General features: G+C 38.7%; 1 protein-coding gene across 5 annotated transcripts in view; it reads right to left on the bottom strand.

Annotated features, from left to right (window-relative positions):
* The window catches only part of Exoc6b (exocyst complex component 6B), a 470,758-nt gene that overhangs the window by 294,782 nt on the left and 150,264 nt on the right, over window positions 1–25,712 (bottom strand). For all 5 annotated transcript variants that reach the window (XM_036180693.1, XM_036180694.1, XM_036180697.1 and 2 more), the window contains one exon: window positions 9,457–9,633. In XM_036180693.1, the coding sequence (XP_036036586.1) occupies window positions 9,457–9,633 (177 nt within the window). The remainder of the gene's footprint in view (window positions 1–9,456; window positions 9,634–25,712) is intronic.

Below are 25,712 nucleotides of genomic sequence, written 5' to 3'. Positions count from 1 at the left end.
TGTTGGTTTTTATGCCAGTACCAAGCTGTTTTTATTACTATAGCTCTATAGTAGAGCTTGATGTCAGGGATGATGATGCCTCCAGAGGTAGCTTTGTTGTACAGGATTCTTTTAGCTATCCTGGGTTTCCTGTTTTTTCAAATGAAGTTGAGTATTGTTCTTTCCAGGTCTGTGGAGAATTGTGTTGGGATTTTGATGGGGATTGCATTGAATCTTTAGATTGCTTTTGGTAAGATTGTCATTCTTACTATGTTATCCATGAGCATGGGGGATCTTTCCATTCCTCAATTTTTTTCTGCAGAGACCTAAAGTTCTTGTCGTACAGGTCTTTCACTTGTTTAGTTAGAGTTACCCCAACATATTTTATATTATTTGTGGCTATTATAAAGGGTGAAATGACTGATGGAAGCAGATGCAGAGATCCACAGCCAAAAATCAGGCAGAGCTCCAGGAGTCCAGTCAAAGAGAGAGAAGAGGGATTCTATGAGCAAGTACATCAGGATCATGATGGGGAAACCTGCAGAGACGACCAAACCAAACTACTCATGAAAGTTGGATCAGTGGCTGTGGAATCTGCATGGGACTAGACTAGGCACTCTGCATAGTGAGACTACTGTGTAGCTTGATCTTGAGGATGCCCCTGGCGGCAGGATCAGAATCCATCCCTGTATGTGAGCAGGCTTTCTGGAGTCCACTACCTATGATGGAACACCTCGTGCAGCCTTGACAGAGGACAGGGCTTGGACTTGCCTCTACTGGATGTGCTTCCCATTGGGAGGCCTTGCCTTCCTGTGAGTGGGAGTAGAAGTGTAGATTTGGGAGGGGAGGTTGGGGGAGGGGAGGGGATGGGGAGACCTTTGATTGGTGTGTAAAATCTTAATTAAAAAAAGTGACAACTGGAGCCAGGCAATGGTGGTGCACACATTTAATTGCAGCACTTGGGAAGCAGAGGCAGGCAGATCTCTGAGTTCAAGGCCAGCCTGGTCTACACAGCAAGTCCCTGTTTCAGAAACAACACCCCCATCAAAAATAAGTGACAAAATGCCCTTGCTCAGGAGTAGTCAGCCAGTCCAAACTGAATTCCATGAGTTTTTGTTTATTTGTTCATTTGTTTTGTTTTGTTTTGTTTTATTTAAGAGAGAGGAAAAACATTAAGTTGGATAGATAGGGATATGGGGGATGATCTGAGAGGAGTTAAGGGATGGATAATATGATCAAGATATATTTATGAAATTGTCAAAAGAAAAAAAATAATTTTGGTTTGTTCTGTTTGTTGTTGTTTTTGGAGATAGGGTTTCTCTGTGTAACAGCTCTGGCTGTCCTGGAACTTGCTATGTAGCCCAGGCTGGCCTCAAACTCACAGAGATCCTCCTGCCTCTGCCTCCCAAGTGCTGGAATTAAAGGTGTGCACCACCACCACCTGGCAAAAATATTATTTTTTAAATGATGTATTTATTTTTATTTTATGTGTACAGGTGTTTTGCCTGCATGTACAGCTGTGCATCACATGCATGCAGTGCCTGAGGAAGCCATAGAGGGCATCAGATCATCTAAAACAAGAGTTATAGACAGTTTTGGGTTGCCATGATCTTTAAGAACAAGTGCTCTCCTAGCAAATAACCTAGCTGTCATCATAGAATCACCTTTGTCCAGTGACAGATAGAGGCAGATACAGAGATCCACGGCCAGACACCAGGCTGAGCTCTGGGAATCCAATTAATGAGAGAGAGGAGAGATACTGCAGGCGAGAGACATCGAGATCATGATGGGAGGGCATGCAGAGATGACCGGCCACTCTAGTGGAAGTCCATGAACTGTGGACTGGTGGCTGTGGAGCCCCAATGGGACTGGACTAGCCCCTCTGGACATGGAAGACAGTTGTTTGGCTTGAACTGTTTGGGGGGCACCCAGGCAGGGGGATCGGGATCTGTCCCTGGTCTATGGGCAGGCTTCTGGAATCCAGTGCCTGTGGTGTGACACTTGCACAGCCTTGGTGCAGCAGGAAAGGGCTTGGGCCTGCCTAGGCTCAGTGTGCTGGGCTCTGGTGACTCCCCATGGGAGACCTCGATTTGGGGGATGTGGGGATGCAGGATGGCTTGGGAAAGAGGGTTGGGGGTGGAAGGAGGGAGGAGGGGAGGTCTGTAGATAGTATGTGGAGTGAGTAGAAAATTTCTTAATAAAGAAAAATGAAAAAAAAAAAAAAAGAAATCAGGGTGGTCCACACCATTACATGACATACTAACTAATATTATTAATGTGATTTCCAATGACAATGGAATGTCCTCAGATACTGTAGGAAGAATGTAATTTGGTGGCAACTAATAGATCTAGCTATGGGTGGAGCCTCTATGTATCTGGTATACAAAAAAGATTTTAATAAAAAATTAAACTATGATTTTAATTCTCCCAAAAATAAAAAAAAAACCAAGTGCTCTTAATTTCTAAGCCATCTCTCCGACGCAATATAAAAACATCTTTAAACTTTATTATTTAAATGTGACAACTGCTATGATACAGATCTTTTATGTTTTTCAAAAACCTGTATGCTAAAAGACTTAGCCACCAACCTATGGCACTGTCAGAGGGTAATAAAACATTTAGACTTTGAAGCACAGAAAGATGTTAGTCACTGAGAACATGCCACTGAGGTGGGTATTAAGACTCTGGCGCCTTGAATTCATGCCCACTCTTTCTCTATACTCCTTCCCTCTTGCTCCTTCTCTCTGATGAGGAGCTGCTATGGTCTACCACTTGTTACCTCCTATTATGTACCACATTGTCACAGGCCCAAAAGTAAGAGACAGTCAACCATAGGTGTGATCCAAGAAAAACACTGCATCCCTAGAAACTGTTTATCAAGATACTTTGTCAAAATAGTGAGTTAACACAGCTATTAATTTAAACTTTTTTAAAGCGTGTGCAGGCCAAGAACTGGTTCATGGCTGCTAATTTGATTAATGAACATGAAGTGTCCTGTATTTCACTCTAGCTTACTGACAAATGACCTTCCTGTCAATTGTGTGTTTTATAATAAACATGTTGGCATTGAAGTACCATTATTTTTAAAGGAAGAAAAAAAGGATGAATTTGTATAATTTTTCTGTATAAAAAGCACAAAACTAACAGAACTTATACTTCTTACATATGTATTATTTGTACACTTTTCAGTGGAACTGTATTAAAAATGTAACTGTGTCTCTCCCAAAATCCCTATATTGAAGCTCTATTTCCCAATAAGACTATTTGGAGACTGGGCTTTTAAAGAGGCAAATGAGGTTTCAGAAGTGACGATGCTGTCCTTACAAAAAGGGCAAGAGACATGGGAACAAGTATACAAAAAGAAAAGTGCCAGGTGGTGGTGGTGCACACCTTTAGTCCCAGCACTCGAGAGGCAGAGGCAGGCGGATCTCTGTGTTCGAGGCCAACCTGGTCTACAGAGTGAGATCCAGGACAGGCACCAAAGCTACACAGAGAAACCCTGTCTCAGGAAAAAAAAAAAAAAAAAAAAAAAGCAATGTGAGGACACAGCTCAAGAGCTTCCAAAAGATACATACAAAGAGGCCTCAGGAGAAGCAACCTACTGAAACTTCATCTTTGACTTCTGGCCTCCAGGACTGGAAAAGTTAATGTCTGGATATTGATTCTCCGTCCATTCGTGTGTTAACAACCCCACCATCTCACCAAAATGAGAACATCACTAAAGGTTCTTACTTTATGATTTGTAAGCAGTTCCTTTCTGCTAACTCTGAGCTTGGAGGGTGGGGATGGCAAGAGCTAGCCCTGAACCACTCACACCTCTCAGGCAACATTCATTTGACCTGTATTCTGTTCTGGTTGCTTTGACCTCAGTTGGTATGGATATCATGGTAACCCTGATCCTTAATAGTTTATGTAAAAAATTACAAGAGCTACAAACTAGAATATGAAGGATGTCCTATGTGTGTGGCACTAAGAAAACATTCTGAGATTGCAGAAGCTCTGAGAACCTGCATCAAAGAGGAAATCATAGACCTTGCTCTTTCAAACTATTTCATACTCAATGCTTCCCTATTTCAGAAAATTTTGTGGTTTTGTTTAAGTTCGTGCAAATACAAATTACCAAAAAAGGATGTCAACTTAAGAGTTCACCTTTATTTTTTTAAAGCATAATTATATTGTCATAACAGTTACATGTGTGTGGCATTGTCTGCACTGTGACATGAGTATTCTACGTGATGCCATGTTGTGCTCACAGTAGTCCTATTCTCAAGAGACACGTTGTGTACCTCTGCATAAGTACAATATCAGCTTCAAGCTTCTCTGTGTTTTATCTTCAAGTGATCCGAAAATAGTTATTACTGGTAAATTTTTTTTTAAATGGTTAAATAGCTAGTTAAACAAAATGCATCTTGATTATTACCTATTCATTAGCTTCACCAAAAATAAACCACAAAGAACGGTTACTAGGAAATACTTCTCTTTGAAACCCTGCTCAGTAATAAGAGGCTAACCCCACCACAGATCAATAAATTGGGGAGAGGGAGACCGACTGTACACTGGTTTAATGTGATGACTTGTTTTCATCCACAACAACAACCTGAGGCTTCATCCTTCACTTCCCCAAGCCAGTCAGCTTTTACCATGTCTAGAAAAGTAACTCTCATAGTCTATTCACTATAGATTTCATACATGAATAGCTATGTTGTAGGTGTTTGAGTTTTCCTACTGACTTTATTTTATGATTTCTAATTAGGCACAATTAGGCAAAGATAAAGTAAACACCTTATGGTGTCATTACTCAAAAACTATATTAAGCATATGTCCATTAAGACCATAGGAAAGGCCCGGCAGTGGTCAGGCACGCCTTTAATCCCGGCACTGAGGAGGCAGAGGCAGGCGGATCTCTGTGAGTTCGAGGCTGGCCTGGACTACCAAGTGAGTTCCAGGAAAGGCGCAAAGCTACATAGGGAAACCCTGTCTCGGGGGGGGGGGGGGGGAAGCATAGGAAAGAGGCTGGAGAGATGATTCTGCCAGTAAAGTGCTAAAGTAATGCATGCCTATAATCTTAGTGATGGGGAGGCAGAGACAAAAGGATTCCTGGGGCTTGCTAGCCAGCCAGCATAGCTGATGCAGAATAAGTGATCTCCAGGATGCTCAGAGACTCCTTCCAAAAATTAGATGGAAGCAACCTAACAAGGCACTCATTGGCAACTTCTGGCTTCATATGTACACACATACACATGCATGGACACACATGCACATACACTAACACACTCACACATACAGCAATCATAGAAAAAATATATAAACTTATTAAATTTGTTTAAATATTGATAGTGTATTATAAGTAATAGAGTTTTTAAAGGTAAAATACAATTCTTCTTTGAACACACTGCATTTTAAATTTTTTCCCTTTTTTGGTTGGTGCATTCATTTACTTTTTTGTTTGTTTGTTTATTTGTTTGTTTGTTTCAGTTGGCTAGTTAGGGTTTGGGGTTTTTGGGGGAGGGGGGACTTCTTTTTGGTTTGGTTGGTTTGGGTTGGGTTGGGTTGGGTTGTTTGGTTTAGATAAAGCCACGTGTAGCTCAGACTGGCCTCAAACTCACTATATAGCTAAGGCTGGCCTTGAACTCCTGATCTACCTTGTCTTCATCTCCCAAATGTTGAGATTACAGATGCATACATATGGCTAAATACCACATTTATTGCCACAAAAAAATGTTAAAACATTTTAATAGAAAAATCAAGACAAAACTCATGCATTTTATGACCAGCTTCTGCACATGCACTTTAAAAAGCTTCCTCAGGGTCCTCTTCAGCCTTATAACTCATAATATGTCTAGAATCCAAAGACACTATCTTCATGTAGAACCTTGGTAAGAATGCAGGCTCTCCCAGGCTCATCACCATGTGCATCTTAATGTGATTCCCAGGAGAGCCTAAGCACACATAAGTTCAAGACAGGCTGTTCTACAATAGGGGTTCTTCACTTGATGACTGGGGTCAAATGAACTTCCCAAATCCTTGAACTTACTTTCTCACATGAATACACACATCTTCCTAGGAAGAGACTCTAAGTATTTGAATCAAACTCTCAAAGCAATAATGATCACAAAAAGAATAAGAACCTTGCCCTGTAAGAGTCTATGCCACAGTTACCTTGCTCTTGAATTCAAAGTTACTTCAAAACTATGCTGCTCTCAATGAGTTCTGCTGAAGAACGACAAGAATGAAGGTCAGAACGTCACAGTAGGTCACGAAAGACCTTATCTGAAGAATTTATTCACAACATGCAAGAACTATGCCAAAAAGCCAGTTTGGAGACATCTAAACAAATAATTCTCTACATGAGGTTTGAGACTAAGAATGTGCACTTGAAGAAGATTCAAACTGAGAAGTAAATAAATATAAGGTAGGGAGTTTTTGTTTGCTTTTTTTTTTTTAAGATGGGATGCCATTAGACAGTGAAGTGCTGAATTCTTGTTCTAAGAGCTCAATCAGCAAATCTGTAATGTGGACTGGTATCTGACAGAGATGTGGGGTCATTTTAGAATATTACCTTCCTAGTACATTCTTCTAATTCTTTCATTATGAGGCTCCTGCCAATATATTTCATTTCCCCCAGCTTCTTCATTCTCTCTGGACCTCTCTGGCTTAAGCAAAGGAATATGGCACACAGATTCAAAGGGATGACCTTGGGAATGACAGTGAATTACTAATAAAGACTGGTTCCTACACAGAAGAATCACAGTTGATACATGAGAACAGAGTGTATATTTCATTCTCTGCTTTTACCCTACAGTCATCTCTTCTGGGCATATATTCTCTGAGAGTATACATTGTGACTAGCTTCTGTTTTCATAAGCCACAGTGCAAATTTCACTCCATTAATCAATACCCAAAACATTAAAAAGGGTTACTTCATCCTTATATCTATGTGTGTGATCTGATGTTAGAGTCAGCTGTAACATGCTACCCACCCTACCCCACCCCAAACCCCCACCACTGCATGTGGGTGCTGGGAACCAAACTCTGGGTCTCTGCAAGAACAGCAAGCACTCTTAACCACTGAACCACTTCAGCCTAATGAATCTTCCTTGATAGGGCTAAGTGGCATTCCTGTGCATTTGTGAGATAGTCCCTGAGACATTCAAACTTCAAAACTAATATTTTATAGATTGCTTGGCTATTTATGTTTTTCATTCAAAACAGCTTAAACAGACCAACATGATTTTTTCAAGAATATAAGGAATAATAACAGTGAACCACAATGGAAGACAGCAAGGAAAAGCAGTGAAAATAAGATAAAAATTAGCATTTGTTGACTACTTTTTTTACGTATCACATATTGTATAACTCACAGATTAGGGTCTACTATATTTTTGACAGATTAAGATACCAATTAAGCAACTTCCCTAAGATTACAAAGTTAGAGAGTGACACATTCTTGAGCAGTTCAGAGATGAAAGGGCAGCAAAAAAGGCAGGAAGGTGTAAGAGAGGACAGCAGTGGTGAACAAAGAGTGTCCCTGGTTTTACCTAGAAAAATAATGGAAAGGAAACAAACTGTGCTCAGTGCCCCTTGTGCATACCAGGGGCCATTTCAGAGTAGATGATAAAACAACTGCTAATATTTTTAAGTAAATGCATCTGGATCAGGACTTGAATAGTCTGACACCAAAGCTGATGTTTCCAATCACTATACAAACAAAACCTAATCTGGGTTAGGTTGGTGTTTGTATTTAGGAAAAATATTTCATATATATATATATATATATATATATATATATATATATATATATGAGAGAGAGATACCTATGGCATGTTTTCTCTCACATGTAGAATCCAGACTTTAAAACATATACATAGGTAAGATGAAAATTAGCAGGGAACCTATTTAGAAAAAGAAGGTACCAATGAAGGAGTTTAGGAAACAAAATAGGATAATGTGGGTCTGAGTATGAACAAAGTATAGAAAAAGTATGGAATATACTTCTATGAAAATGCCATAAAGAATGCTATCATTTTATACAATGAAATAAGTTTATTTAAAAAAAAAAAGGAAAGGATCACCCAATGACAGAGAAATGGATGAGATCTACATGAACAACCTGGATGACAGTGGGAGTAATGAAGGGCAAGATTTGAGGGAAAGAAAGCTTAGGGGATCAGGAGATCCCAGGTGGATCAAGAACAGAAAGGGAGAATGAGAAATAACAGACCATGATAAATGAAGACCACATGAGACCAGGAATAGGCAGAGTGCTCGAGAGGTCCCCAGAAATCCACAATGATACATCCTCTGTAGACTGCTGGCAATGGTCGAGAGAAAGCCTGATCTGACCTAGTCTGGTGATCAGATGGCCAAACACCCTAACAGTCGTCTTGGAACTCTCATCCAATAACTGATGGAAGTGGACGCAGAGATCCTCAGCCAGGCCCCAGGTGGAGCTCCAGGTGTCCAACTGTCAAGAAAGAGGAGGGTCTGCAAGAGCATGAATTGTTGAATCCAAGATTGCAAAAAGCACAGGGACAAACAGCCAATCGAATGGAAACACATGAATTATGAACCAATGGCTGTGGAGCCCCCAGCTGGATCAGGCCCTCTGGATAAGTGAGACCATTGAATAGCTTGATCTGTTTGGGAGGCATCCAGTCTGTGGGACTGGGATCTGTCCTTAGTGCATGAGCTGGCTGTTTGAAACCTTGGGCTTACACAGGGACACTTTGCTCAGTCTGGAAGGAGGTGACAGGACCTGCCTGTACTGAATCTACCAGGTTTAAATGAATCCCCAGGGGTGCCTTGATCCTGGAGGACGGGAATAGAGGGGAGGGGCTTGGGGGAAGGTGGGGGTAGGGGCGGGAGGAGGAGGACAGGGGAACCCATGGCTGATGTATAAAATTTAAAACACATAATAATAAAGAAAAAAATTATTTATTAAAAAAAAGGAAAAAAGAAATAAGTAACATCTTTTGTTGATCTCAAGACATTGTCTCAGACTCAGTGGAATCTACTTACTACCTGACTCTAAGTCAGGCCAACACTCCTCTTTCCTTCCTTGATGGAGTATTCTATCAGTAGAGAATCAAAAATAATGATTTTTTTTTTCAAAAAAAATTATATTTAAGATGTGAATTACCTTTGTGTAGCTTTCACTTCTTTTTGTTTGTTTGTTTTTTGTTTTTCGAGACAGGGTTTCTCTGTGCAACTTTGCGCCTTTCCTGGAACTCACTTGGTAGCCCAGGCTGGCCTCAAACTCACAGAGATCCGCCTGGCTCTGCCTCTCGAGTGCTGGGATTAAAGGCGGGCGCCACCACCGCCTGGCCAGCTTTCATTTCTTTAGGACAGAGCTCAATTAACTCTAATACTGCAGCTAATGTTCTAAAAATTACACAGCTATTATGTGAATAAGCACATTTCAGGTATAAATACCAAACTTAAAAACTGCTTCATTTCCCCAATTTGAATATTTCTTACCTCTTCATCATCTTCCTCATCTTCAACATCCAGAATTCCTGAGTCTTGTTCAGACTTTGGGCTTGTGCTCTCCATCTCTGCATCAAATATTGTATAAACATCTTTCTTAGACTTTCTCTTGCTACCTATTCTAGGCTGTTGCAAGACAATGTTATCCAGGTTCCTTTGCTGTTGGGCCTAGGATATAGAGAAAAATACAGGAAATAATGAAACAAAGAAGGGGGAAAAAACAAAACTTGAGCTTACAATGAACTAATTTTGAACAAAACAATACCTTCCAGAAAAAAACTAATATTTCTTAATTTAGAAATATTTAGACCTAAAAGTAAAATTAAATGTAGTAATACATATATGTTGTTGTTTGAAACAGGGTCATGTGTAGCCCAAGTTTGCTATGGCACAAAGGAATGCCTTGAATCCTAATCCTCATGTCTCCACCTCCCAGATACTGAGATTCCAGGCCTGCATCTCCAAATTCAGTTTAATGTATACCGCTTTGCCCTGAAGTTATCCTGTATTAACCCTTTTTCAAAGTCAGTACAGGAAAAAAAGACAATTTGTTGATATTATCATAGGTCTTTTTAAGTATTGGCTAAACAACCAATCACAACTCTACCCACTCCATTTTCACCTGCATAGCCAAGAGTACAAATGCCTAGTTGTTATCTCTTGCAAAGAAAAGCAATACTGAAACAAAACTGGCAGAAGAAGATGAGCCAGCAACTTGGAATTAGCTGCGATAAATTTAAGTAAGGGGAAAGTCTTTAAGGTAAATGTTTTCTAAAATAAGGGTTCTGTGGCCATATTAACAGACACAATGCATGCTGAATATCTCTGAGAGGGAGAGACAGAGATCCCTGGAGCAGTATGGATAATGAGATTAGCCAGATCTGCAAGCTCTAGGTTCAAGTGAGAAACTGGGACACAATGTATACAGTGGGGAGTGATCAAGGGAGAAATCCAGCACCAATGTGGGGCCTCCACAAGCACATGTGAACACACAGAAATATCGCACTCATGAAAAGAGAAAAGGAAAGAAAAAAGCTGGGAATGACTCTGTTCTTAAGAAACTTGGATAATTTGTCCAAACCCAGAATGTTCCAGAAACATTTCTTCATGGGACTTTGCTTTTCTGTACCACGCCAAGGTGCAAGACCTGAGCTCATGACTTCTTGAAAACCAATGTATTAATCAATACATTCCTCCTTAATGCTAAGTAGAAATTAGTTTTTTAGAAAATAAATGTCACTGAAATTAAGGAATTCAGGATAATCTTCAGTATTAGAAGTTAGTTAAGGCATTGATCAAATGAAACAACTATAACAAGACAGAAAAACATGAACTATGTGTGCTAGTTTCAGCCAAAACAAAATGAAAAAATTCTACATTCCAGAGATTTGAATCAATGCACAAACTTGTTTCTCTGCATAATATATCCACTGACATTCTGGGTTCACTTACATCAAATCCATAGCTTCAGTAACAAACCTGGAGCAGGTACCCACAAACAATTTAGGTCTATACAAAAGGAACACAATCGTGATCTCCTTAAGTACAGCATTCTTTCTACACCTCTCTGTGAGACAGCCTCTTGCATTGTACCTCCTGCAGACCACACACCAAGGACCAATGACTCAGGAGGCAAAAGGAATGGGGAACTCCCATGTTTTTCTATTAAAGAACAGATCTTCAGTTGCAGAATGACTGTTTGCTCCCTTCTTTCTCTACCTTCTTTCAGAACACCAAAGCCAAAGCTGTCCATAAGTAGCTCTTGACATCAAATCCCAAGCAAATTAATGTTCTTTCACAATCAGATACTGCCAGTTTAGCAGAAGCAATAGAGAGAAGCCATACTAGATCTGACATTAAACCTGAGGCCATATAAATTGAAAATGTACCTAAGGAAGTAACTTTAGATTTTCAGTATTTTTTATTTTTGTTTAGTTTGTTTTCATTGTTGTTGTGGCTGTTCTTGACATATGGTTTTCCTATCGATTTAGCAGAATACAAGGCATTCTGTGCCAGTCACTATGTTGAAAGTAGTGAGTCCCTGACTACAAGTCTCAGGTTTTATGTTGTATTCTAAAGCCCCAGAGCTAGTGCTCATGGTCCAAGCAATTCCAACTTCTCCATGTCTATAACCTGCCATGCAGAAAGCAGCCCAGATAAAAACACAAAATTTCATGTGGAACGATCACATAAACACTCAGATGTTACCATTATGGATGTCCATTCAAATCACCATCTTTCAAAATCTATGAGACCGGAAAGAGGCAGTGAAGATGAAATCCCCATATAAGTAAATACGGGGCAGGTCATCATTAAAATGCGGCATTCAAGTTTATAAAAATTCCTCTCAGAACCTTTCAGAGCTCTTTCCCAACATGCTAGGCAGTTTCACCAAGAACATTTCTATTCAGAGCTGCTGCTGCATCAACTAACTAATTTCTGAGAATTAGCCTTGGCTACGAGGAAAGGAGTACACGGCACACAGTAGCAGTGAGACCTTAGCACCCAGTGTATCTTTACTCTCTTCCTGTTCATTTCTTTAATCACCTCATATCTAGTTTTTCTTGAGAATTCCTCAATTCTTGTTCTCACTTCTCCAAGTCCCAGCAGCCCATCTCCAGCTTCCTATATTGTTGGTATTTTCTGATATCACTTCGATTCCAACGTAGCAGAACTCATCACCTTCACCACCACCCCAACCAATGCTCCTGTTCAATGGATATGCAAATTAGGAGTGAAGAGTAAAGGGGTACAGGTCCAAACTCCAAAACTAATGACTTACATTCCACTTAACAGAATATCATTCGTCTCTCCTATGTGGGTCAGACCACATCCTAAAACTAGGGACATTGCCACTTTTGACCTCACAGTATTTCTCTACCTGCTAATATGACTGAATCCAACACTTTCTCCAGAACTCAAACAAATTTTTCCTATAGAAAACCTTCTGTGGCCAGGCATGACAGTGCATACCTGGAATCACAGCACTTAGAAGATGAAAGTCAGAGGACCATAGTAAGTTCAAGGCTAGGCTAGAATACATAAGACTGTCCTTTAAAAAATATAAATAGACGGGCGGTGGTGGCACACGCCTTTAATCCCAGTACTCGGGAGGCAGAGGCAGGTGGATCTCTGTGAGTTCGAGGCCAGCCTGGGCTACCAAGTGAGTCCCAGGAAAGGCGCAAAGCTACACAGGGAAACCCTGTCTCGAAAAACCAAGAAAATAAAATAAAATAAATAAATAAATAAATATAAATAAAAGAGGGAGAACAAGAACAGAAAGACAGGAGAGAAGAGAGGAAGAAAGACAGGGAGGGAAGGAGGGAGGGAGGGTGAGAAGGAGGGAAGGAAAAAGAAAGAAGTGACCCTCATATATAACTCAAATGGTATTTTCTGTATTACTGCTTTCAATCAAACATATATTGAATGCATATTGGATGCTGTAAGAAGCAATTTCAGTGCTGAGGAGGCAAGGGAGAAACAATGTGAACAGAAAATTATAAGGTCAGCTTTACAAGCAGACAATGTGTCTAAGCACAGAGGGCAGTCAACTGTGGGGAACTAGACTAGAAGCAGAAAAAGCAACATAGATCATTGTAACAACCCAAATAACAATGATGAGACCTGAAGTATGGCAGCAGCACAGATAGGAGACAACTGATTTGCTGACTTGCTTGCTGAACATGATAGAGAGGAAAAGAAATGAGGACAACTCAAACTATTTTGCTCTTAATGGCTAGATAGTGGAGCTACCTCCAGAAATGAGACCATGAAAATTATAGGCTAAGTAAAGAATCACTAAGATGAAGACTGTAAGCCTGCTGGATATTCAGGTGAAATGGCATAAAAACACTAAACAATGCTCCTCAAATTCTAAATAAAAAATGCTTATTTTCATAATAAGAATTGCCACCATAGGAATCCCCAATCCAGAAACCTAACATACATAGACTAAACTGAGATATAAGTTTACTACGTGAATGCAGCAGATAACAAATTGGAATCTGTACGAGAATGTGATCTGGCCCCTAAAATTAAAGGATAACCTACTAGAAAGAGGTAGGGTTGTGCACATAGCCACAAACATTACCTAACTGTGAACCTAAGACATCACTATTAACATTACCAACGGTCAGAATGCCTACAAAGCATCCTAAACACATCATTAAGTAAAAGCTTATTGTGAAATGCTAGTCCCAGCTCCCACATCTATCAATAAGATTCAGAGTTCAAAACCCAAGACTCAAAACCCAAAGGTACCTGTGTTTACCAACACAACACTGACCTCTAGTGGTTTAGAGTATACACACATGACCCTCAGAAACTAATTGAAAGGAGCTTTAAGCTTAGAAGCTGGAGACTTCTTATAATTACTGCACAAAGGCTAAGTAATAAATGAAAATACAGGGTTTAGTTTTTTTTTAAGTTTTGTGGAATAAAAAGTCTTTACATCCAAACCTTGAAATTTACTGATTCTATAACCAAGTCAGGTATGCTTCCTTCTCTGCAAAAATCTCATCTATTAAAAACTAGCAATCAAATATAAGAGTGCCCACAAGACTGAACAAGATAGAGCTTTTGAAAGACACTGAATTGCAACGAAACAAAATACCCAAATGCCTTCTTCTGAAAATGACAGAAACCTACATCACTGTGTATTGTGGAAGCATGAAACCTACTAACACCCAGATGCAAGGTCACTGGAGCACCTACTGCTGCTACACATTAGAACTCAAGCACTGGCTCAATCAAAGCAGTAAGCCCAATGCATACACACAGCACTGCTGCAGATCCTCAGGGCTTCATCAGTAACCTGGATTATAAACCCCAGAAGTAATGGAATACAACCTCAGGGACTCAGAACTCCTCCAACTTTGGACTCTGGGGCTTTTCTAAGACTCTAAGAAATAACTTGGCACTCACAAAACACAGCCTATATGTGAGGCAACCCTCACTTAGAACAGATAAAGGTGTCCCCAATCTGTTCTCATAGCTGGTTCCACAAAACTTTTCAGAAAGTCTCCTAGATGAAGGATCCAGATTCCCCCTAAAACTAGTCCCTCTACTGGGTCCTACATTCTCTTTTCACTTCTAACCTTTATTTCCAATTCATCGGATCTTATTGCTGAATGATCAATCTCATACCAATCCCCTATACTTTAAAAGAAGCAAACACTCAAATAGCAACAGGGTGAGATGGAACTGTTAGCCTATTCTGTATGTCTACCCCTAGAGGAGAGGTGATGCACAAAAAAACAGAAAAGTCCAGATACGAAGACTCCAAATACCACCATGAAAGGACTGCAGAGCACCTGCAGGTTTCACCAGGAGTTAGTTCATCTGGACACCAGCCTCCTTTGTCATATCCAATGTCATATTCAAACAAAAGAGAGAGGAAAAAAACAACAGTGATCAAAAGAGGGAAAGAGTGTTGCAAGATGATCACAAAAAGTTGCTTTCATGGATTATGCATACAAGTGTGTTATTTGTGTCATATCTGAGGCCATCTTTGTAAGGATTTATTCATCACAAAGGATGTCCATCAGTCTAAAGAAAAGTATGAATATAGTGATTTGGTACTTTTCTCTTTATATTAAGAAAGGTGCTCACTGTCTGCTTTAAAATTAATCACTAAACATCAAAGAAAACACTAATGGAATAAAAAGGTAATGCAGAGAGTGAGGAACAAACTTGTAATCCATGCATCTCATAGGAGTTAACAAAAACCAATCTAAGAAAGCACTGTCGGTCAACAACAACAAAGCAATAAAAAAGAACAAAGGACTTGAATAGAAACCCCTCCACACAAGCATGTGGAAGATGCTCAAATCGTTAATTATGTTGGCTAAACTTGGCTGACAGCTTGATTGAATTAAGGGGTGATTAAAAGACTAGCAGAGCACACATCTAGGGGTTATCTGATGGTATTCCCAAAGAGAAGTGGGTCCTTCTCAGTAGATCCTGAGAGCCCTGTCCTAGTAAGTAGGTTTATGCCTACATCAATTCATTACATGATGGAGGTGAAAGAAGAACTGGGAGCTAGCTGGAGGACCTAAGTCACTGAGGTATATTCTTGGATGCTAAATATCCTACCCCCAATCTCTTTCTATACTTTCTTTCTCTGCTTCCTAGTCACCATGCTGCAAAAATCTCTGCTCCTCCACAAAATCCCCATGATGACAGACAGAATTCTAAAACTAAACGCCAAAGTAAATAATTTCAGTTTTGAGTAGTCCATGTCAGGCACTATGCTACATCAGTGAGAAAGAACCAATATGCCAATCACTGTGGAAACATAAATCAAAGCCACGAAGTGGTATAATCTCATACCCATTAGAAATGCCATTATCAAAAATAATACAAAGGACAAGTGTTGGCAAGAAGGTGAATAAAATGGAATCCTGTGTGTTGTTGGTGAGAAGGTAAACATATCCACTATGCAAAACAGCATTGCAGCTCCTCAAAATAAGGAATAGAAGAATGTATACCAAAGAATTTATATCAGGATCACAGGGATATTTCAATGACCAAGATATCAAAATAACAGTAAAACTCACTAAAGAAATATGGTCTGTAAGTATAATACTGTTATGCTACCTTACAAATTAAGGAAATCTCTGACAACAGCAATTTACAGAGCATGGTAAAAGGCAACAATACAGTTCAAAGGGAATGAAGAAGCCATGATCCCAAAACTGAATACAGCAGCAATACTGGCTGGAAATGTTCTAAACCTATGACTGTTGTGCTCTAACTGAAAAGCAGGTGACATGCAAGAATAAAAAGCTAACGTAGGCAGACAGACAGGAATTCTAAGAGATCACAAATATCAGGACAAACAAGAATCCCTTTGGTGGGCTTGTTAACAGACAGTATGTAAGCAGAGGACAATCTCTGAGCCTGAGAAAGAACAACAAAAAATTTAAAACTAAAAGCCAAACCGAAAAAAATACCTATTAAAAAGTACAACAGGATATCCAAGAAGAAAAGATCAAGATCTGTGAGGCATCAACAAAAGCTAATGCCCTGTGAGAGGAACATCAGAGGAACTGGAGAGTAAGGGAAAGCAGGAGCAACCCAAATGGCATGGCTTAGCGTTTCCACAAACTGATACTCTACACCAAACCACAGATTCAAGAACATAGAAGTCCATGCTATTCAATAGGCAAGACAAAACCAAAGTCACCACACTTAGGCATAGAATTAATATTTAACCTTCAAGAAAGCCAAAAATAAAAACTTCAGGAGGAGCCCAGAGCAAACAAAACATCATACTTACAGGGAACATACACACTTGCTGTCTCTTTGTGGACCATGTAATCAAGAAGAAAACAGGCTCAGTGTGTAAAGTGTATCATGTAACTTTCTGCAGCAAATTCAAAAAGAAAACAAGTTGTTGCAAGCATGATGAGCCACCAGCAACCTCTTCGTGTCCTCTATCTTTTGGTATCTCCTTATATATTCACATAAAAAATGGCATGTCAGCTCTAACATAACTTACTAGACATGGCATTGAATGAACAAATGATGTGAGAGAAAGCCATATTGGGATTTAAAGATCCTGCTTCAAATAAAGGCTTCTGAAAGGAGCCCAGTGACAAGAGAAATTCCAAGACCACATCAAAGGGAAGAACAATAATCCAAGCTGTCCTGTGACAAGGGGAGGATGATAAAGAAAACCTTTTTGGGGGGGTGGGGGGGGCAGAGAAAGCATGTACCTTTAGTGTGGCTAACTAGAAAGTCCAGGACACATTTAAATCCTGTGAGTTACCTTGACAGTGAAGCATGATCCTGGAATTCCAGAAAAGTTGAGGAATATGCCATTGGCCATGTAAGTTGCTACTGAGGCCAAAAATAGAGAATTCAACTGCATATAAGGCAACTTCTGATAGAGAAAAGGCTCTGTGAGACAAATGTACTCAGGGCTCAGTCTTCTACTGTATAAGCTACTGAAAACAAAACAGTCTGCAAATATATATAATATATATGAATAACATAGTTTGTAAATATGAGTAGAAAAGTGATGAAAATATAAAACTTACATACACATTTTAACATACAGTATCTAGAGAAAGGTTATGAAGATATCCAACCTGCATAGAACAGAAGAAATGCCAATGAGAAAACAATGTGAGCTGCTATGCTGGGCTGGACTCCTGTCTCCTGGAATAGCTCACGTTAAAAAGAAAATACTGTGAAAGATAAGAATCCCTAAGCTTGGCTTTGACCACATTCAAAGTTTCTAGCAAAGGCTCCAAAGTTCAAAACCACACTTAGTAGTACACACCTGTAATGGTAGTGCTTAAGAAGCAGAGGCAGGAGAATCATTACTTCAAGGTAGGGTTGGCTATACACATTTGTTTTAAAAAATAAAATAAAATCACTCATTCATTTCATGACTTTATCTGTGAGAATTCTCAGCACTGACTGACACAAAACAAGTGTCCAAAGATTTTATCAGAATCCAGTGTTTCCTTGTTTTATCAACAGCTTCCATTAACATTGACGGTCCCCCTACCCCTAACCACCCATGGACAACACAAGCCTGGAAAGAAGAATGTCATGGCACAGAGATCAAATCTCTACTACCCTGAAATTTTAAAGCAGCCATGGAAAACGTAATATCTTTGCAATTTATGCAACCTATGAAAAGCCTAGTAGGATGACCAAAATGAATAAAATGGCTAACCCAAATTTTCACAAAAATTAAAATTTGATGAACAATATCAGACATCTAGAAAAGTATCAGAGGACATGGAGGACCTATCTCTAATACCGAGTCCTTGTAAAAAATACCAGAGAAAAAAGTAAAATGAGGCCCACCTGAAAGACAAGGCTTTTACAAAGAAGGTCTAGTTTATAAAATAATATAAAAAGCTGCTGATACAAGTATCTCATAAAAATTAAAGCGTAGGCTGTAAGGTTCAATCAAAATGAAGTCATTGAAATTTCCAGTTTGGATTGCCTGTCCATAAAATGTGATTTTTAAATGTTTTACTGTTACCCAGCAAAGAAACTAGTAAAATGTGTTTCAAAAAGAACACCAAATTAGCTTGCTGTTCTCTTGAGAGTCAGAAGTGATTACAAACAGGGCTAAAAGGCAGCCACTATCCACTCTGGCCTGGCGGTTTACCACACATTTTCTGTTGGGATGCTTTCTAAGTCCTTTTCATGAACTCAGACACAATTTTAAAAAACTGATTGCAATATACACTTGAATGGTGTCATATTCTTTAAAAATAATGTTACAAAATGCAGGCTTTCCATTAGAAGAAAAGAACTAAGCTAATAAAATATGACAGCAAGAATGGCTTAGGGCCAGAGACCCATTTGAAACTTATAAAATCTCCCTAAGATTAGATGGACATATGTTTTCCTCTTGCTAGGTGTAAAACTATACAGTCACACAAGCTTCTGTTTCCAGTTTTAACTTAAAGCCAGGTGTTACACAAGATGATAGAGGTTTCTATTTATCCTCTAACAAAAACTTAATTCTGCTATCACAGCAGGTATCTAGGCTACCAAGAATCACCAAATTTACACTCATAAGTGTATACAGTAGAGGGCCTGTAAATAACTTTGACTCCATAACTATCATTATGTATCAAATAAAAATGGAAAATAAAAGTAGGAATAGGAAGTATCAACTAGTTAAAAATTAATCCAGAAAAAAATGAGAAATTATGCAACATAAATATCAAGAAGTATTATTCAATTTATTTGAAAACTCATGCCTTAAAGTAGTATAGAGACATATACTTATGTTAACTTTGTAAAAATCAAAATATAATTTATATACCATATGATCAGATTTCAGTTAAGCAGATGCTAGCATATGGAATTATAAAGGATATCCACTTCTGGCAATGGTAAACACATAATTTAGATGCAAAAGGTGAACAAATTATTAAAGCCATCTCTTAAAGGCATCAGACATAACTAACAAAATGGTGAAAACAAATCAGTATAGGTTCAAGCTTGTAGCATGAGCAAAAAAAGATCAGTGTTGGTAGCCTCTCTTTTCTTTCTTTTTTTTTGGGGGGGGGGTCCCTTATTTGTCAACATAAGACATGGCTAAATGTCTCTTCTGAGAACAACAAAAGACTAAAAACCAGGAAAAAGTCAAGTTCAAAGAGGAATAGCCTTAGTAGACCTCTGATTTAGGGTCAAAAGTATGAACAACTGCAACTTCTGAAAAGGCAACAACAGGATTAGACTTGACCATGGAGGGCTCAAATTAGCTGAGGTCAGGTTAAGTTGATCATGAAGACCTAGCACCCCTCAGTATCTTAGTGTTGTATCAAGTCTAAGAAAAACAAACGTGAGCGCTGAGAACACATCTCAGTAGTACAGCATCAACCTAGCATGTGTGAGGTCCAAAGTTCAATACCAGAACAGCAAAAACATGTATTTAAAATGCTAGTTTTCCAAGAAAATACAGCATCATCTCAGTTTTAAAAAGCTCCTAAACACAATTTTGAAATGCCATTATGTCATAATTTAAAAAAAAAACAAACCAACTACCTATTTGGTCATCATCTCTAGCAGCTGGCACAAAACTTTTATATCCTTTGTAATCTCCTGAATGATAAAGGCAACAGTGCCTTTATCCCTAGTTCCTGGCACAACATGTCTTAAAATTCTTTGGATTAATAAGCCAGGTGTCAATGGCACACCCCTGTAATTCCAACACTTGGAAAGCTGACACAGGAGGACAGAGAGTTCAAGGCTAACCTTAATATGACCTGGAAGAACCCAAGCCTAGCCTAAACTATACAGCAAAACCATCCCTCAAAAAATTAAAAATAGGAGCTGGAGAGGGGATTCCCTAGGTAGAAATGCTTGCTGTGCAAACACAAGGACCTGAGTCCCAGAGACACTTCTGCAGAAAACTAACAAACTCATTTTAAATTTTACAGAGATACAAATTGTATTAAAGAGACAAAACAATTTTGCACAAAAGCAAAGTTGGAGATTATACACAATTTGATTTTGAAACTCACTGTACAAGTCCAAGAAGACCATATACTGTGGGCTGGTGTAGCAGACAGACATGTAGACAAAGTAAGTAAAACAGTACAGAGGAAGAACTAAAACAATGAACCAAGAGGAGTTTAGAGACTTCCAAAGATAAAGATAATAACTTTATATAAGAGAGCTATGGCAGACACCACATAATCAAGTAATCAAGACTGGTGATACAGGTCACTATTGTGTATCCTTGACATGATATACTGAGACATATTAGTTTATGTCCATCCTAACTATGCATAATCTCAATCCAACTTTGATATGAACTTCACACAAATACAAACTAGAAGTTCTTCAAAACAAAAGACTAGTACCAAGGTCATGGAAGAAAGGAAAAACTAAGGGATAGATTCAGAAGGAGAAGCCTATAGAGATATGACAACTACATGCAACACTGGATCCTGAAACATAAGACAGATATTAGTGGCAAAACTGAGGAAATTTAAATAAGTTCTAGCATTAGTTAGCAAATTTCTATAAAGATTAGCTTTCATAAATGCAAATGTTCCATGGTTCATGAAGAGGAAAAGGAGCATGGAAAACAACTATACTATTTTTGTGACTCTCATGTAATTTTTAAATTATGACCACCTCTTTTTCATAGCACCACCTAGGTGGTTGGCTGTGTCAACAAGAAGCTGCATTTCTCCTACCTGGCCACCAACTATCAAAAACACACTGATGTGGATGATGAACATAAGCTTCACACTTTCTATAAGAAACACATGGCCACAGAAGTAGCTACTAATGCTCTGGTGAAGAGTGGAATGGTTATGTTGTCTGAATCGGTGGTGGGAATGGCAAACAAGGTTTTCCCATGAATTGAGGAGCCTTGAGACCCATGGCAGAGTGTACCTACTGTTTATTGAGCAGGGGTATTCTTGACCAAGAAAAAACAGAGAGAGACAGCCCAAGTCTGCTCACAGATGCATTTTGGGCACCCATCTGAGCTTTCTTGGTGTGGTCATTGTGGAGAGAGAGAAGGAGGAGGGGGGCACCTGGAAATGGCCAAGTCTTTCAAAACCTCAAAGACTTGTCAGAGGTGCCCAGTACTCTTACTCCATGTGCCCTGCCACACAAACACCAATGTATTGCACCAAGAAACAATGCACCAAGAAAAATGAGAAGGCTGCAGAATATGCCAAGCTTTTGGCCAAGAGAATGACAGAAGCCAAAGAAAAATGCCAGGAACAGAATGCAAAAAGATGTAGGTTATCCTCACTGAGAGCATCTACTTCTGAGTCCAGTCAAAACCAACACTTTAAGAGGAACAAGTAAATGATCAAACCTTGGAAACAATAAAATAAAAGTATGTCCAAAAAAATCAAGAAAAAATAACAACAAAAGACCAGTAATCCATAAAAGTAGCAAGATTGGAACACTGTATATTAATGACAGGACTACAAAATGGTATATAAATGAACAACTAAAAAAAAACTACACATCACTCACCATATAACCAATAAGAGCATGTTCACTTATTTACTAAATCAGATACCCACACAAATACTTATACATACATATTAATGAGTTTTGTGCAAAATAGAAAAAAACTATTCATCAACCACTAAATAGATAACAGAAATCATGAAAAAAACTACAAAATAGACTATTATCCAGAGAGAGATAGAGCAAGAAGCAGATAGGAGAGACTCAGAAAAGGTAAGCCCATGGAGATACAAAGCCTATCTGTGGTGACCACAGGCCAGACATCATGTTCATCCTCAAAAAGTTTCAGACTTTGGAGCATTTTGAATTTCAAACTTTAGTATCTAATATGCTAAGTGTACCCTTTTAAAGACTATATAACAAAAGAAGCTTTGAGAAGAAACTAAAAAATAACTAAATTAAACTGAAAAGACAACTTAAAATGTGTAGTACACAAATGAGCAGTGAGTGTTGACAGGAAGTGATAATACTGACTGCACACAACAGTTGTCTAAAGGCCAATGGAGAGAGGATAACAAGACACATCTACAGCAAGCCAAAACAAAACAATTATTAGTATATTCAAATAACTATTAATGAAAATGAAAACAAAAAAATGCAAGAAATAAAGTTGGTTCTTTGAGGAAAATTGATGATTCTCTAGCCAGGTTAACACTCTCAGGGGTTAAGAAAAATGACAGAAGTTACAAATAGCAGAAATATAAGAGAGATCACCAATAATAAGACCATGCACATTACAAATATAACAAGAAAACATTAGGAATAAATCTAAATCCATATATTTGATAAGTTAGATAAATATAGAGGGATTCTTTCAGAGATACAATCTATCAAAATTAACATAGAAAATATAGGTAATTTGACAATGACCATATCTACTGAAACAACTTAATAATCTCCCAAATCACAATGTAACAGTCCACTGGGCTCACTGGTGAAGTCTACTAAACATCTAAGATGATATAATGGAATTCTCTACAATTTTTTTTTAAATGGTATCATGACTACTTCCTAACTCATTCTATAAAGTCAGCATTATTATCATACCAAAAAAGGGAAACATACAACCAATATCTAATGAAATTAATGTAAAAATCTTCAACAAAATACAAACCCAATAATATATACCAAATGAATTACACATCACAACATGTGAGACTTACTACAGGTGCAAAAAACTGGTTTGACATTTAAAAATCAATGCAATTTTTCACATCAACAGATGATCAATATGTGATCATTACCAGGAGGTGCAAAGCAAGCACTGACCAAACTCAATACCCTTCACCATAAATTAGTTTGGTGAACTTAAAGCTTAAAACACTGACAGTAACTCACTAAAAATAATAAAGGGCATCCTTGGAGGGCCTAAAGCACATCACACTTAGAGTGAAAAATAGACGTTTCCATCCTAAGATCAGGATGAAAACTATAATGTTACAACTCACCACTCTCATACAACACAATACTGGAAGACTGTGGCAAATATGTACAACAGAGATGAATATATAAGAGGCAGTTACTTTATTGATTCCTCTATTGAGCAAATGGAACCTGAAACTTGAAACTTAAAGAAATCAGTGTGGAACTTTCTCGAAAAGCTAAAAATAGTTTTATTTTTAAAACAGTTTTAGTTCTAAATTTTTATTACCATATGGCTCAGCTATACCACTCCTAGGCACACACCCAAAAGACTCCAAATCCTACTATGGGACCGCTTGTTCATCCACGTGCACTGCTGTTCTATTCACAATAGCTAGGAAACTGAATCAGCCAAGATGTCCATCAACTCATAGAGATAATGAAAATGTGGTACATATGCACAATGGAATTTTAGTCAGCTATAACAAAAATGAAATCATGAAATTTCCAGGAAAAGTGGCAGAACTAGAAAATATCAACCCTGTCCCCGAAAGAAAAATACTGCCTGCGCTCCCTCTCAGCTTTGAATTTTTAGATTTGTGTGTCTAATTCAGAGTATCTATGGAACTCAGGAAGCCTGAAAGGAACCATGACATGGAAAAGGGGCCTTAAGGAGTAAAAGCATAGAAAAGCACATGTGCTATGAAAATGGGGCTGGGGTGGTGCTGCAGGCAAAAGGGATAGGAAGAAGAAAAGTAGGGGATCTATTAACCAAGATTAAGAATATATATATAACTTTCATGGAACCTACTAGTTTTAAGCTAATTAAAAAACATAAAATTTTTAAAGAAGTTTGAACATAACAGATTCCTTGCATGAGTAGACAATCCTTTCCCTCAGAAGACATGGGTTATTAAAATGAAAATCTCAGCAGAACCTGGTACATTCAGTTGAGGCAGGTCCAAGGCCTTCCCTCCCTGTACGTAGGAGACCTTGACCTTAAGGAGGTGGGAATGGGGCATGGGTTGGGAGGGAAGGCTGGGGGATGGGAAGAGGGAGGAGGGGGACTCTGTGGTTGCTATGTAAAATGAATAGAAAATTTTTTAATAACAAAAAAATGGAAAAAAGAAAGGCTCATGTAAAACAAAATACTTTAAAAATAAACAATATTGTATCAATCAATCAATTAATAAAATGAAAATCTCAGTGCCAGAATGGAATACCTTCATTTATCAGGGAAGCCCTAAATTAATTCAACACATGTATTGCCACTGGTCTTGGTTGCCCACCCTAAGAACATGGTTGAAGTCCACTGCTGAAGACATAACAAACATCAGTCACAAGACACAGAGAAATCAAGGTGTGACTGACCTGAAGACCTCTCTGCTAGCCTTCATGCTGCCATATGGGGCTATCAGAATGCTGGGAAAGAAAAGTCATCAATGACCTTGTCTAGCATTCAACCTTGAAGGATACAATAGTGACCAGGAGCCAGCAACAATGTATACTGGTGCAATTGTGGAGTAAAGACTGTGGGAACAACCAGTATTGTTGAGTGCTCTGCCCTAAATATGACATCTACATCAAGCCTACAAGTCCATGACTTCTTGGAAGAGGGCACAGAAAAACATAGGAGAGCCAGAGAATATGATGCAGTGCTATGAATGCCGTCTTCTGGACAAGGCAGGGCCACTGCAATAACACGCTAACTGCAGTGACAGCTGCACAAGATCCAATGAGACCAGTCACTACTCCAGGAGGCAGCACCAACTGTACCAAAGAGAAAAAACAGCCTGACGGAGAGGGATGTGTTAGGGAAAGATACGCAAAGGCAGTAGGAGGAGGAGCCTGAAGTAGATTTCATGTGTGTGTGTGTGTGTGTGTGTGTGTGTGTGTGTGTGTGTGTGTGTGTATGTGTGTGTGAATTTATAAACATATTCATATATGCATACATTTATATATATGAAATAGTCAAAGAATAAACAAAGCTTTGTTTTGTTTTACTTAAAGTAGGGGCTGAAGAAATGGTTATATGGATAAAGTACTTGTTACCATGCCAGCATGAGAGCTGGAGTGGCTGGCCCCTAGTGTCTTCCTCTCCTCCTTTTCTCATTCCTTCATCTCCTTTCTCTCTTTTTCCCCTCCAATTTATTCTCTCTGCCTGCCAGCCCCACCTACCCTTACTCCTGCCTACCTTGGCCATTCAGCTTTATCAGACCAATCAGGTGTTTTAGGCAGGCAAAGTAACACAGCTTCACAGAGTTAAATAAATGCAACAAAAAGAATGCAACACATCTTTACATCATTAAACAAATGTTCCACAGCATAAACAAATGTAACACATCTTAAAATAATATTCTACAACAGCTACATGCCAGGCAGATTGTCAACATGTATCTACTTCT

Source organism: Onychomys torridus, chromosome 3 (assembly GCF_903995425.1).
Source record: "Onychomys torridus chromosome 3, mOncTor1.1, whole genome shotgun sequence".
In the NCBI taxonomy this organism is placed as follows: Eukaryota; Metazoa; Chordata; class Mammalia; order Rodentia; family Cricetidae; genus Onychomys; species Onychomys torridus.
Note: the sequence above shows the minus strand (reverse complement) of the source record. Positions and strands in the feature narration are given on the sequence as shown.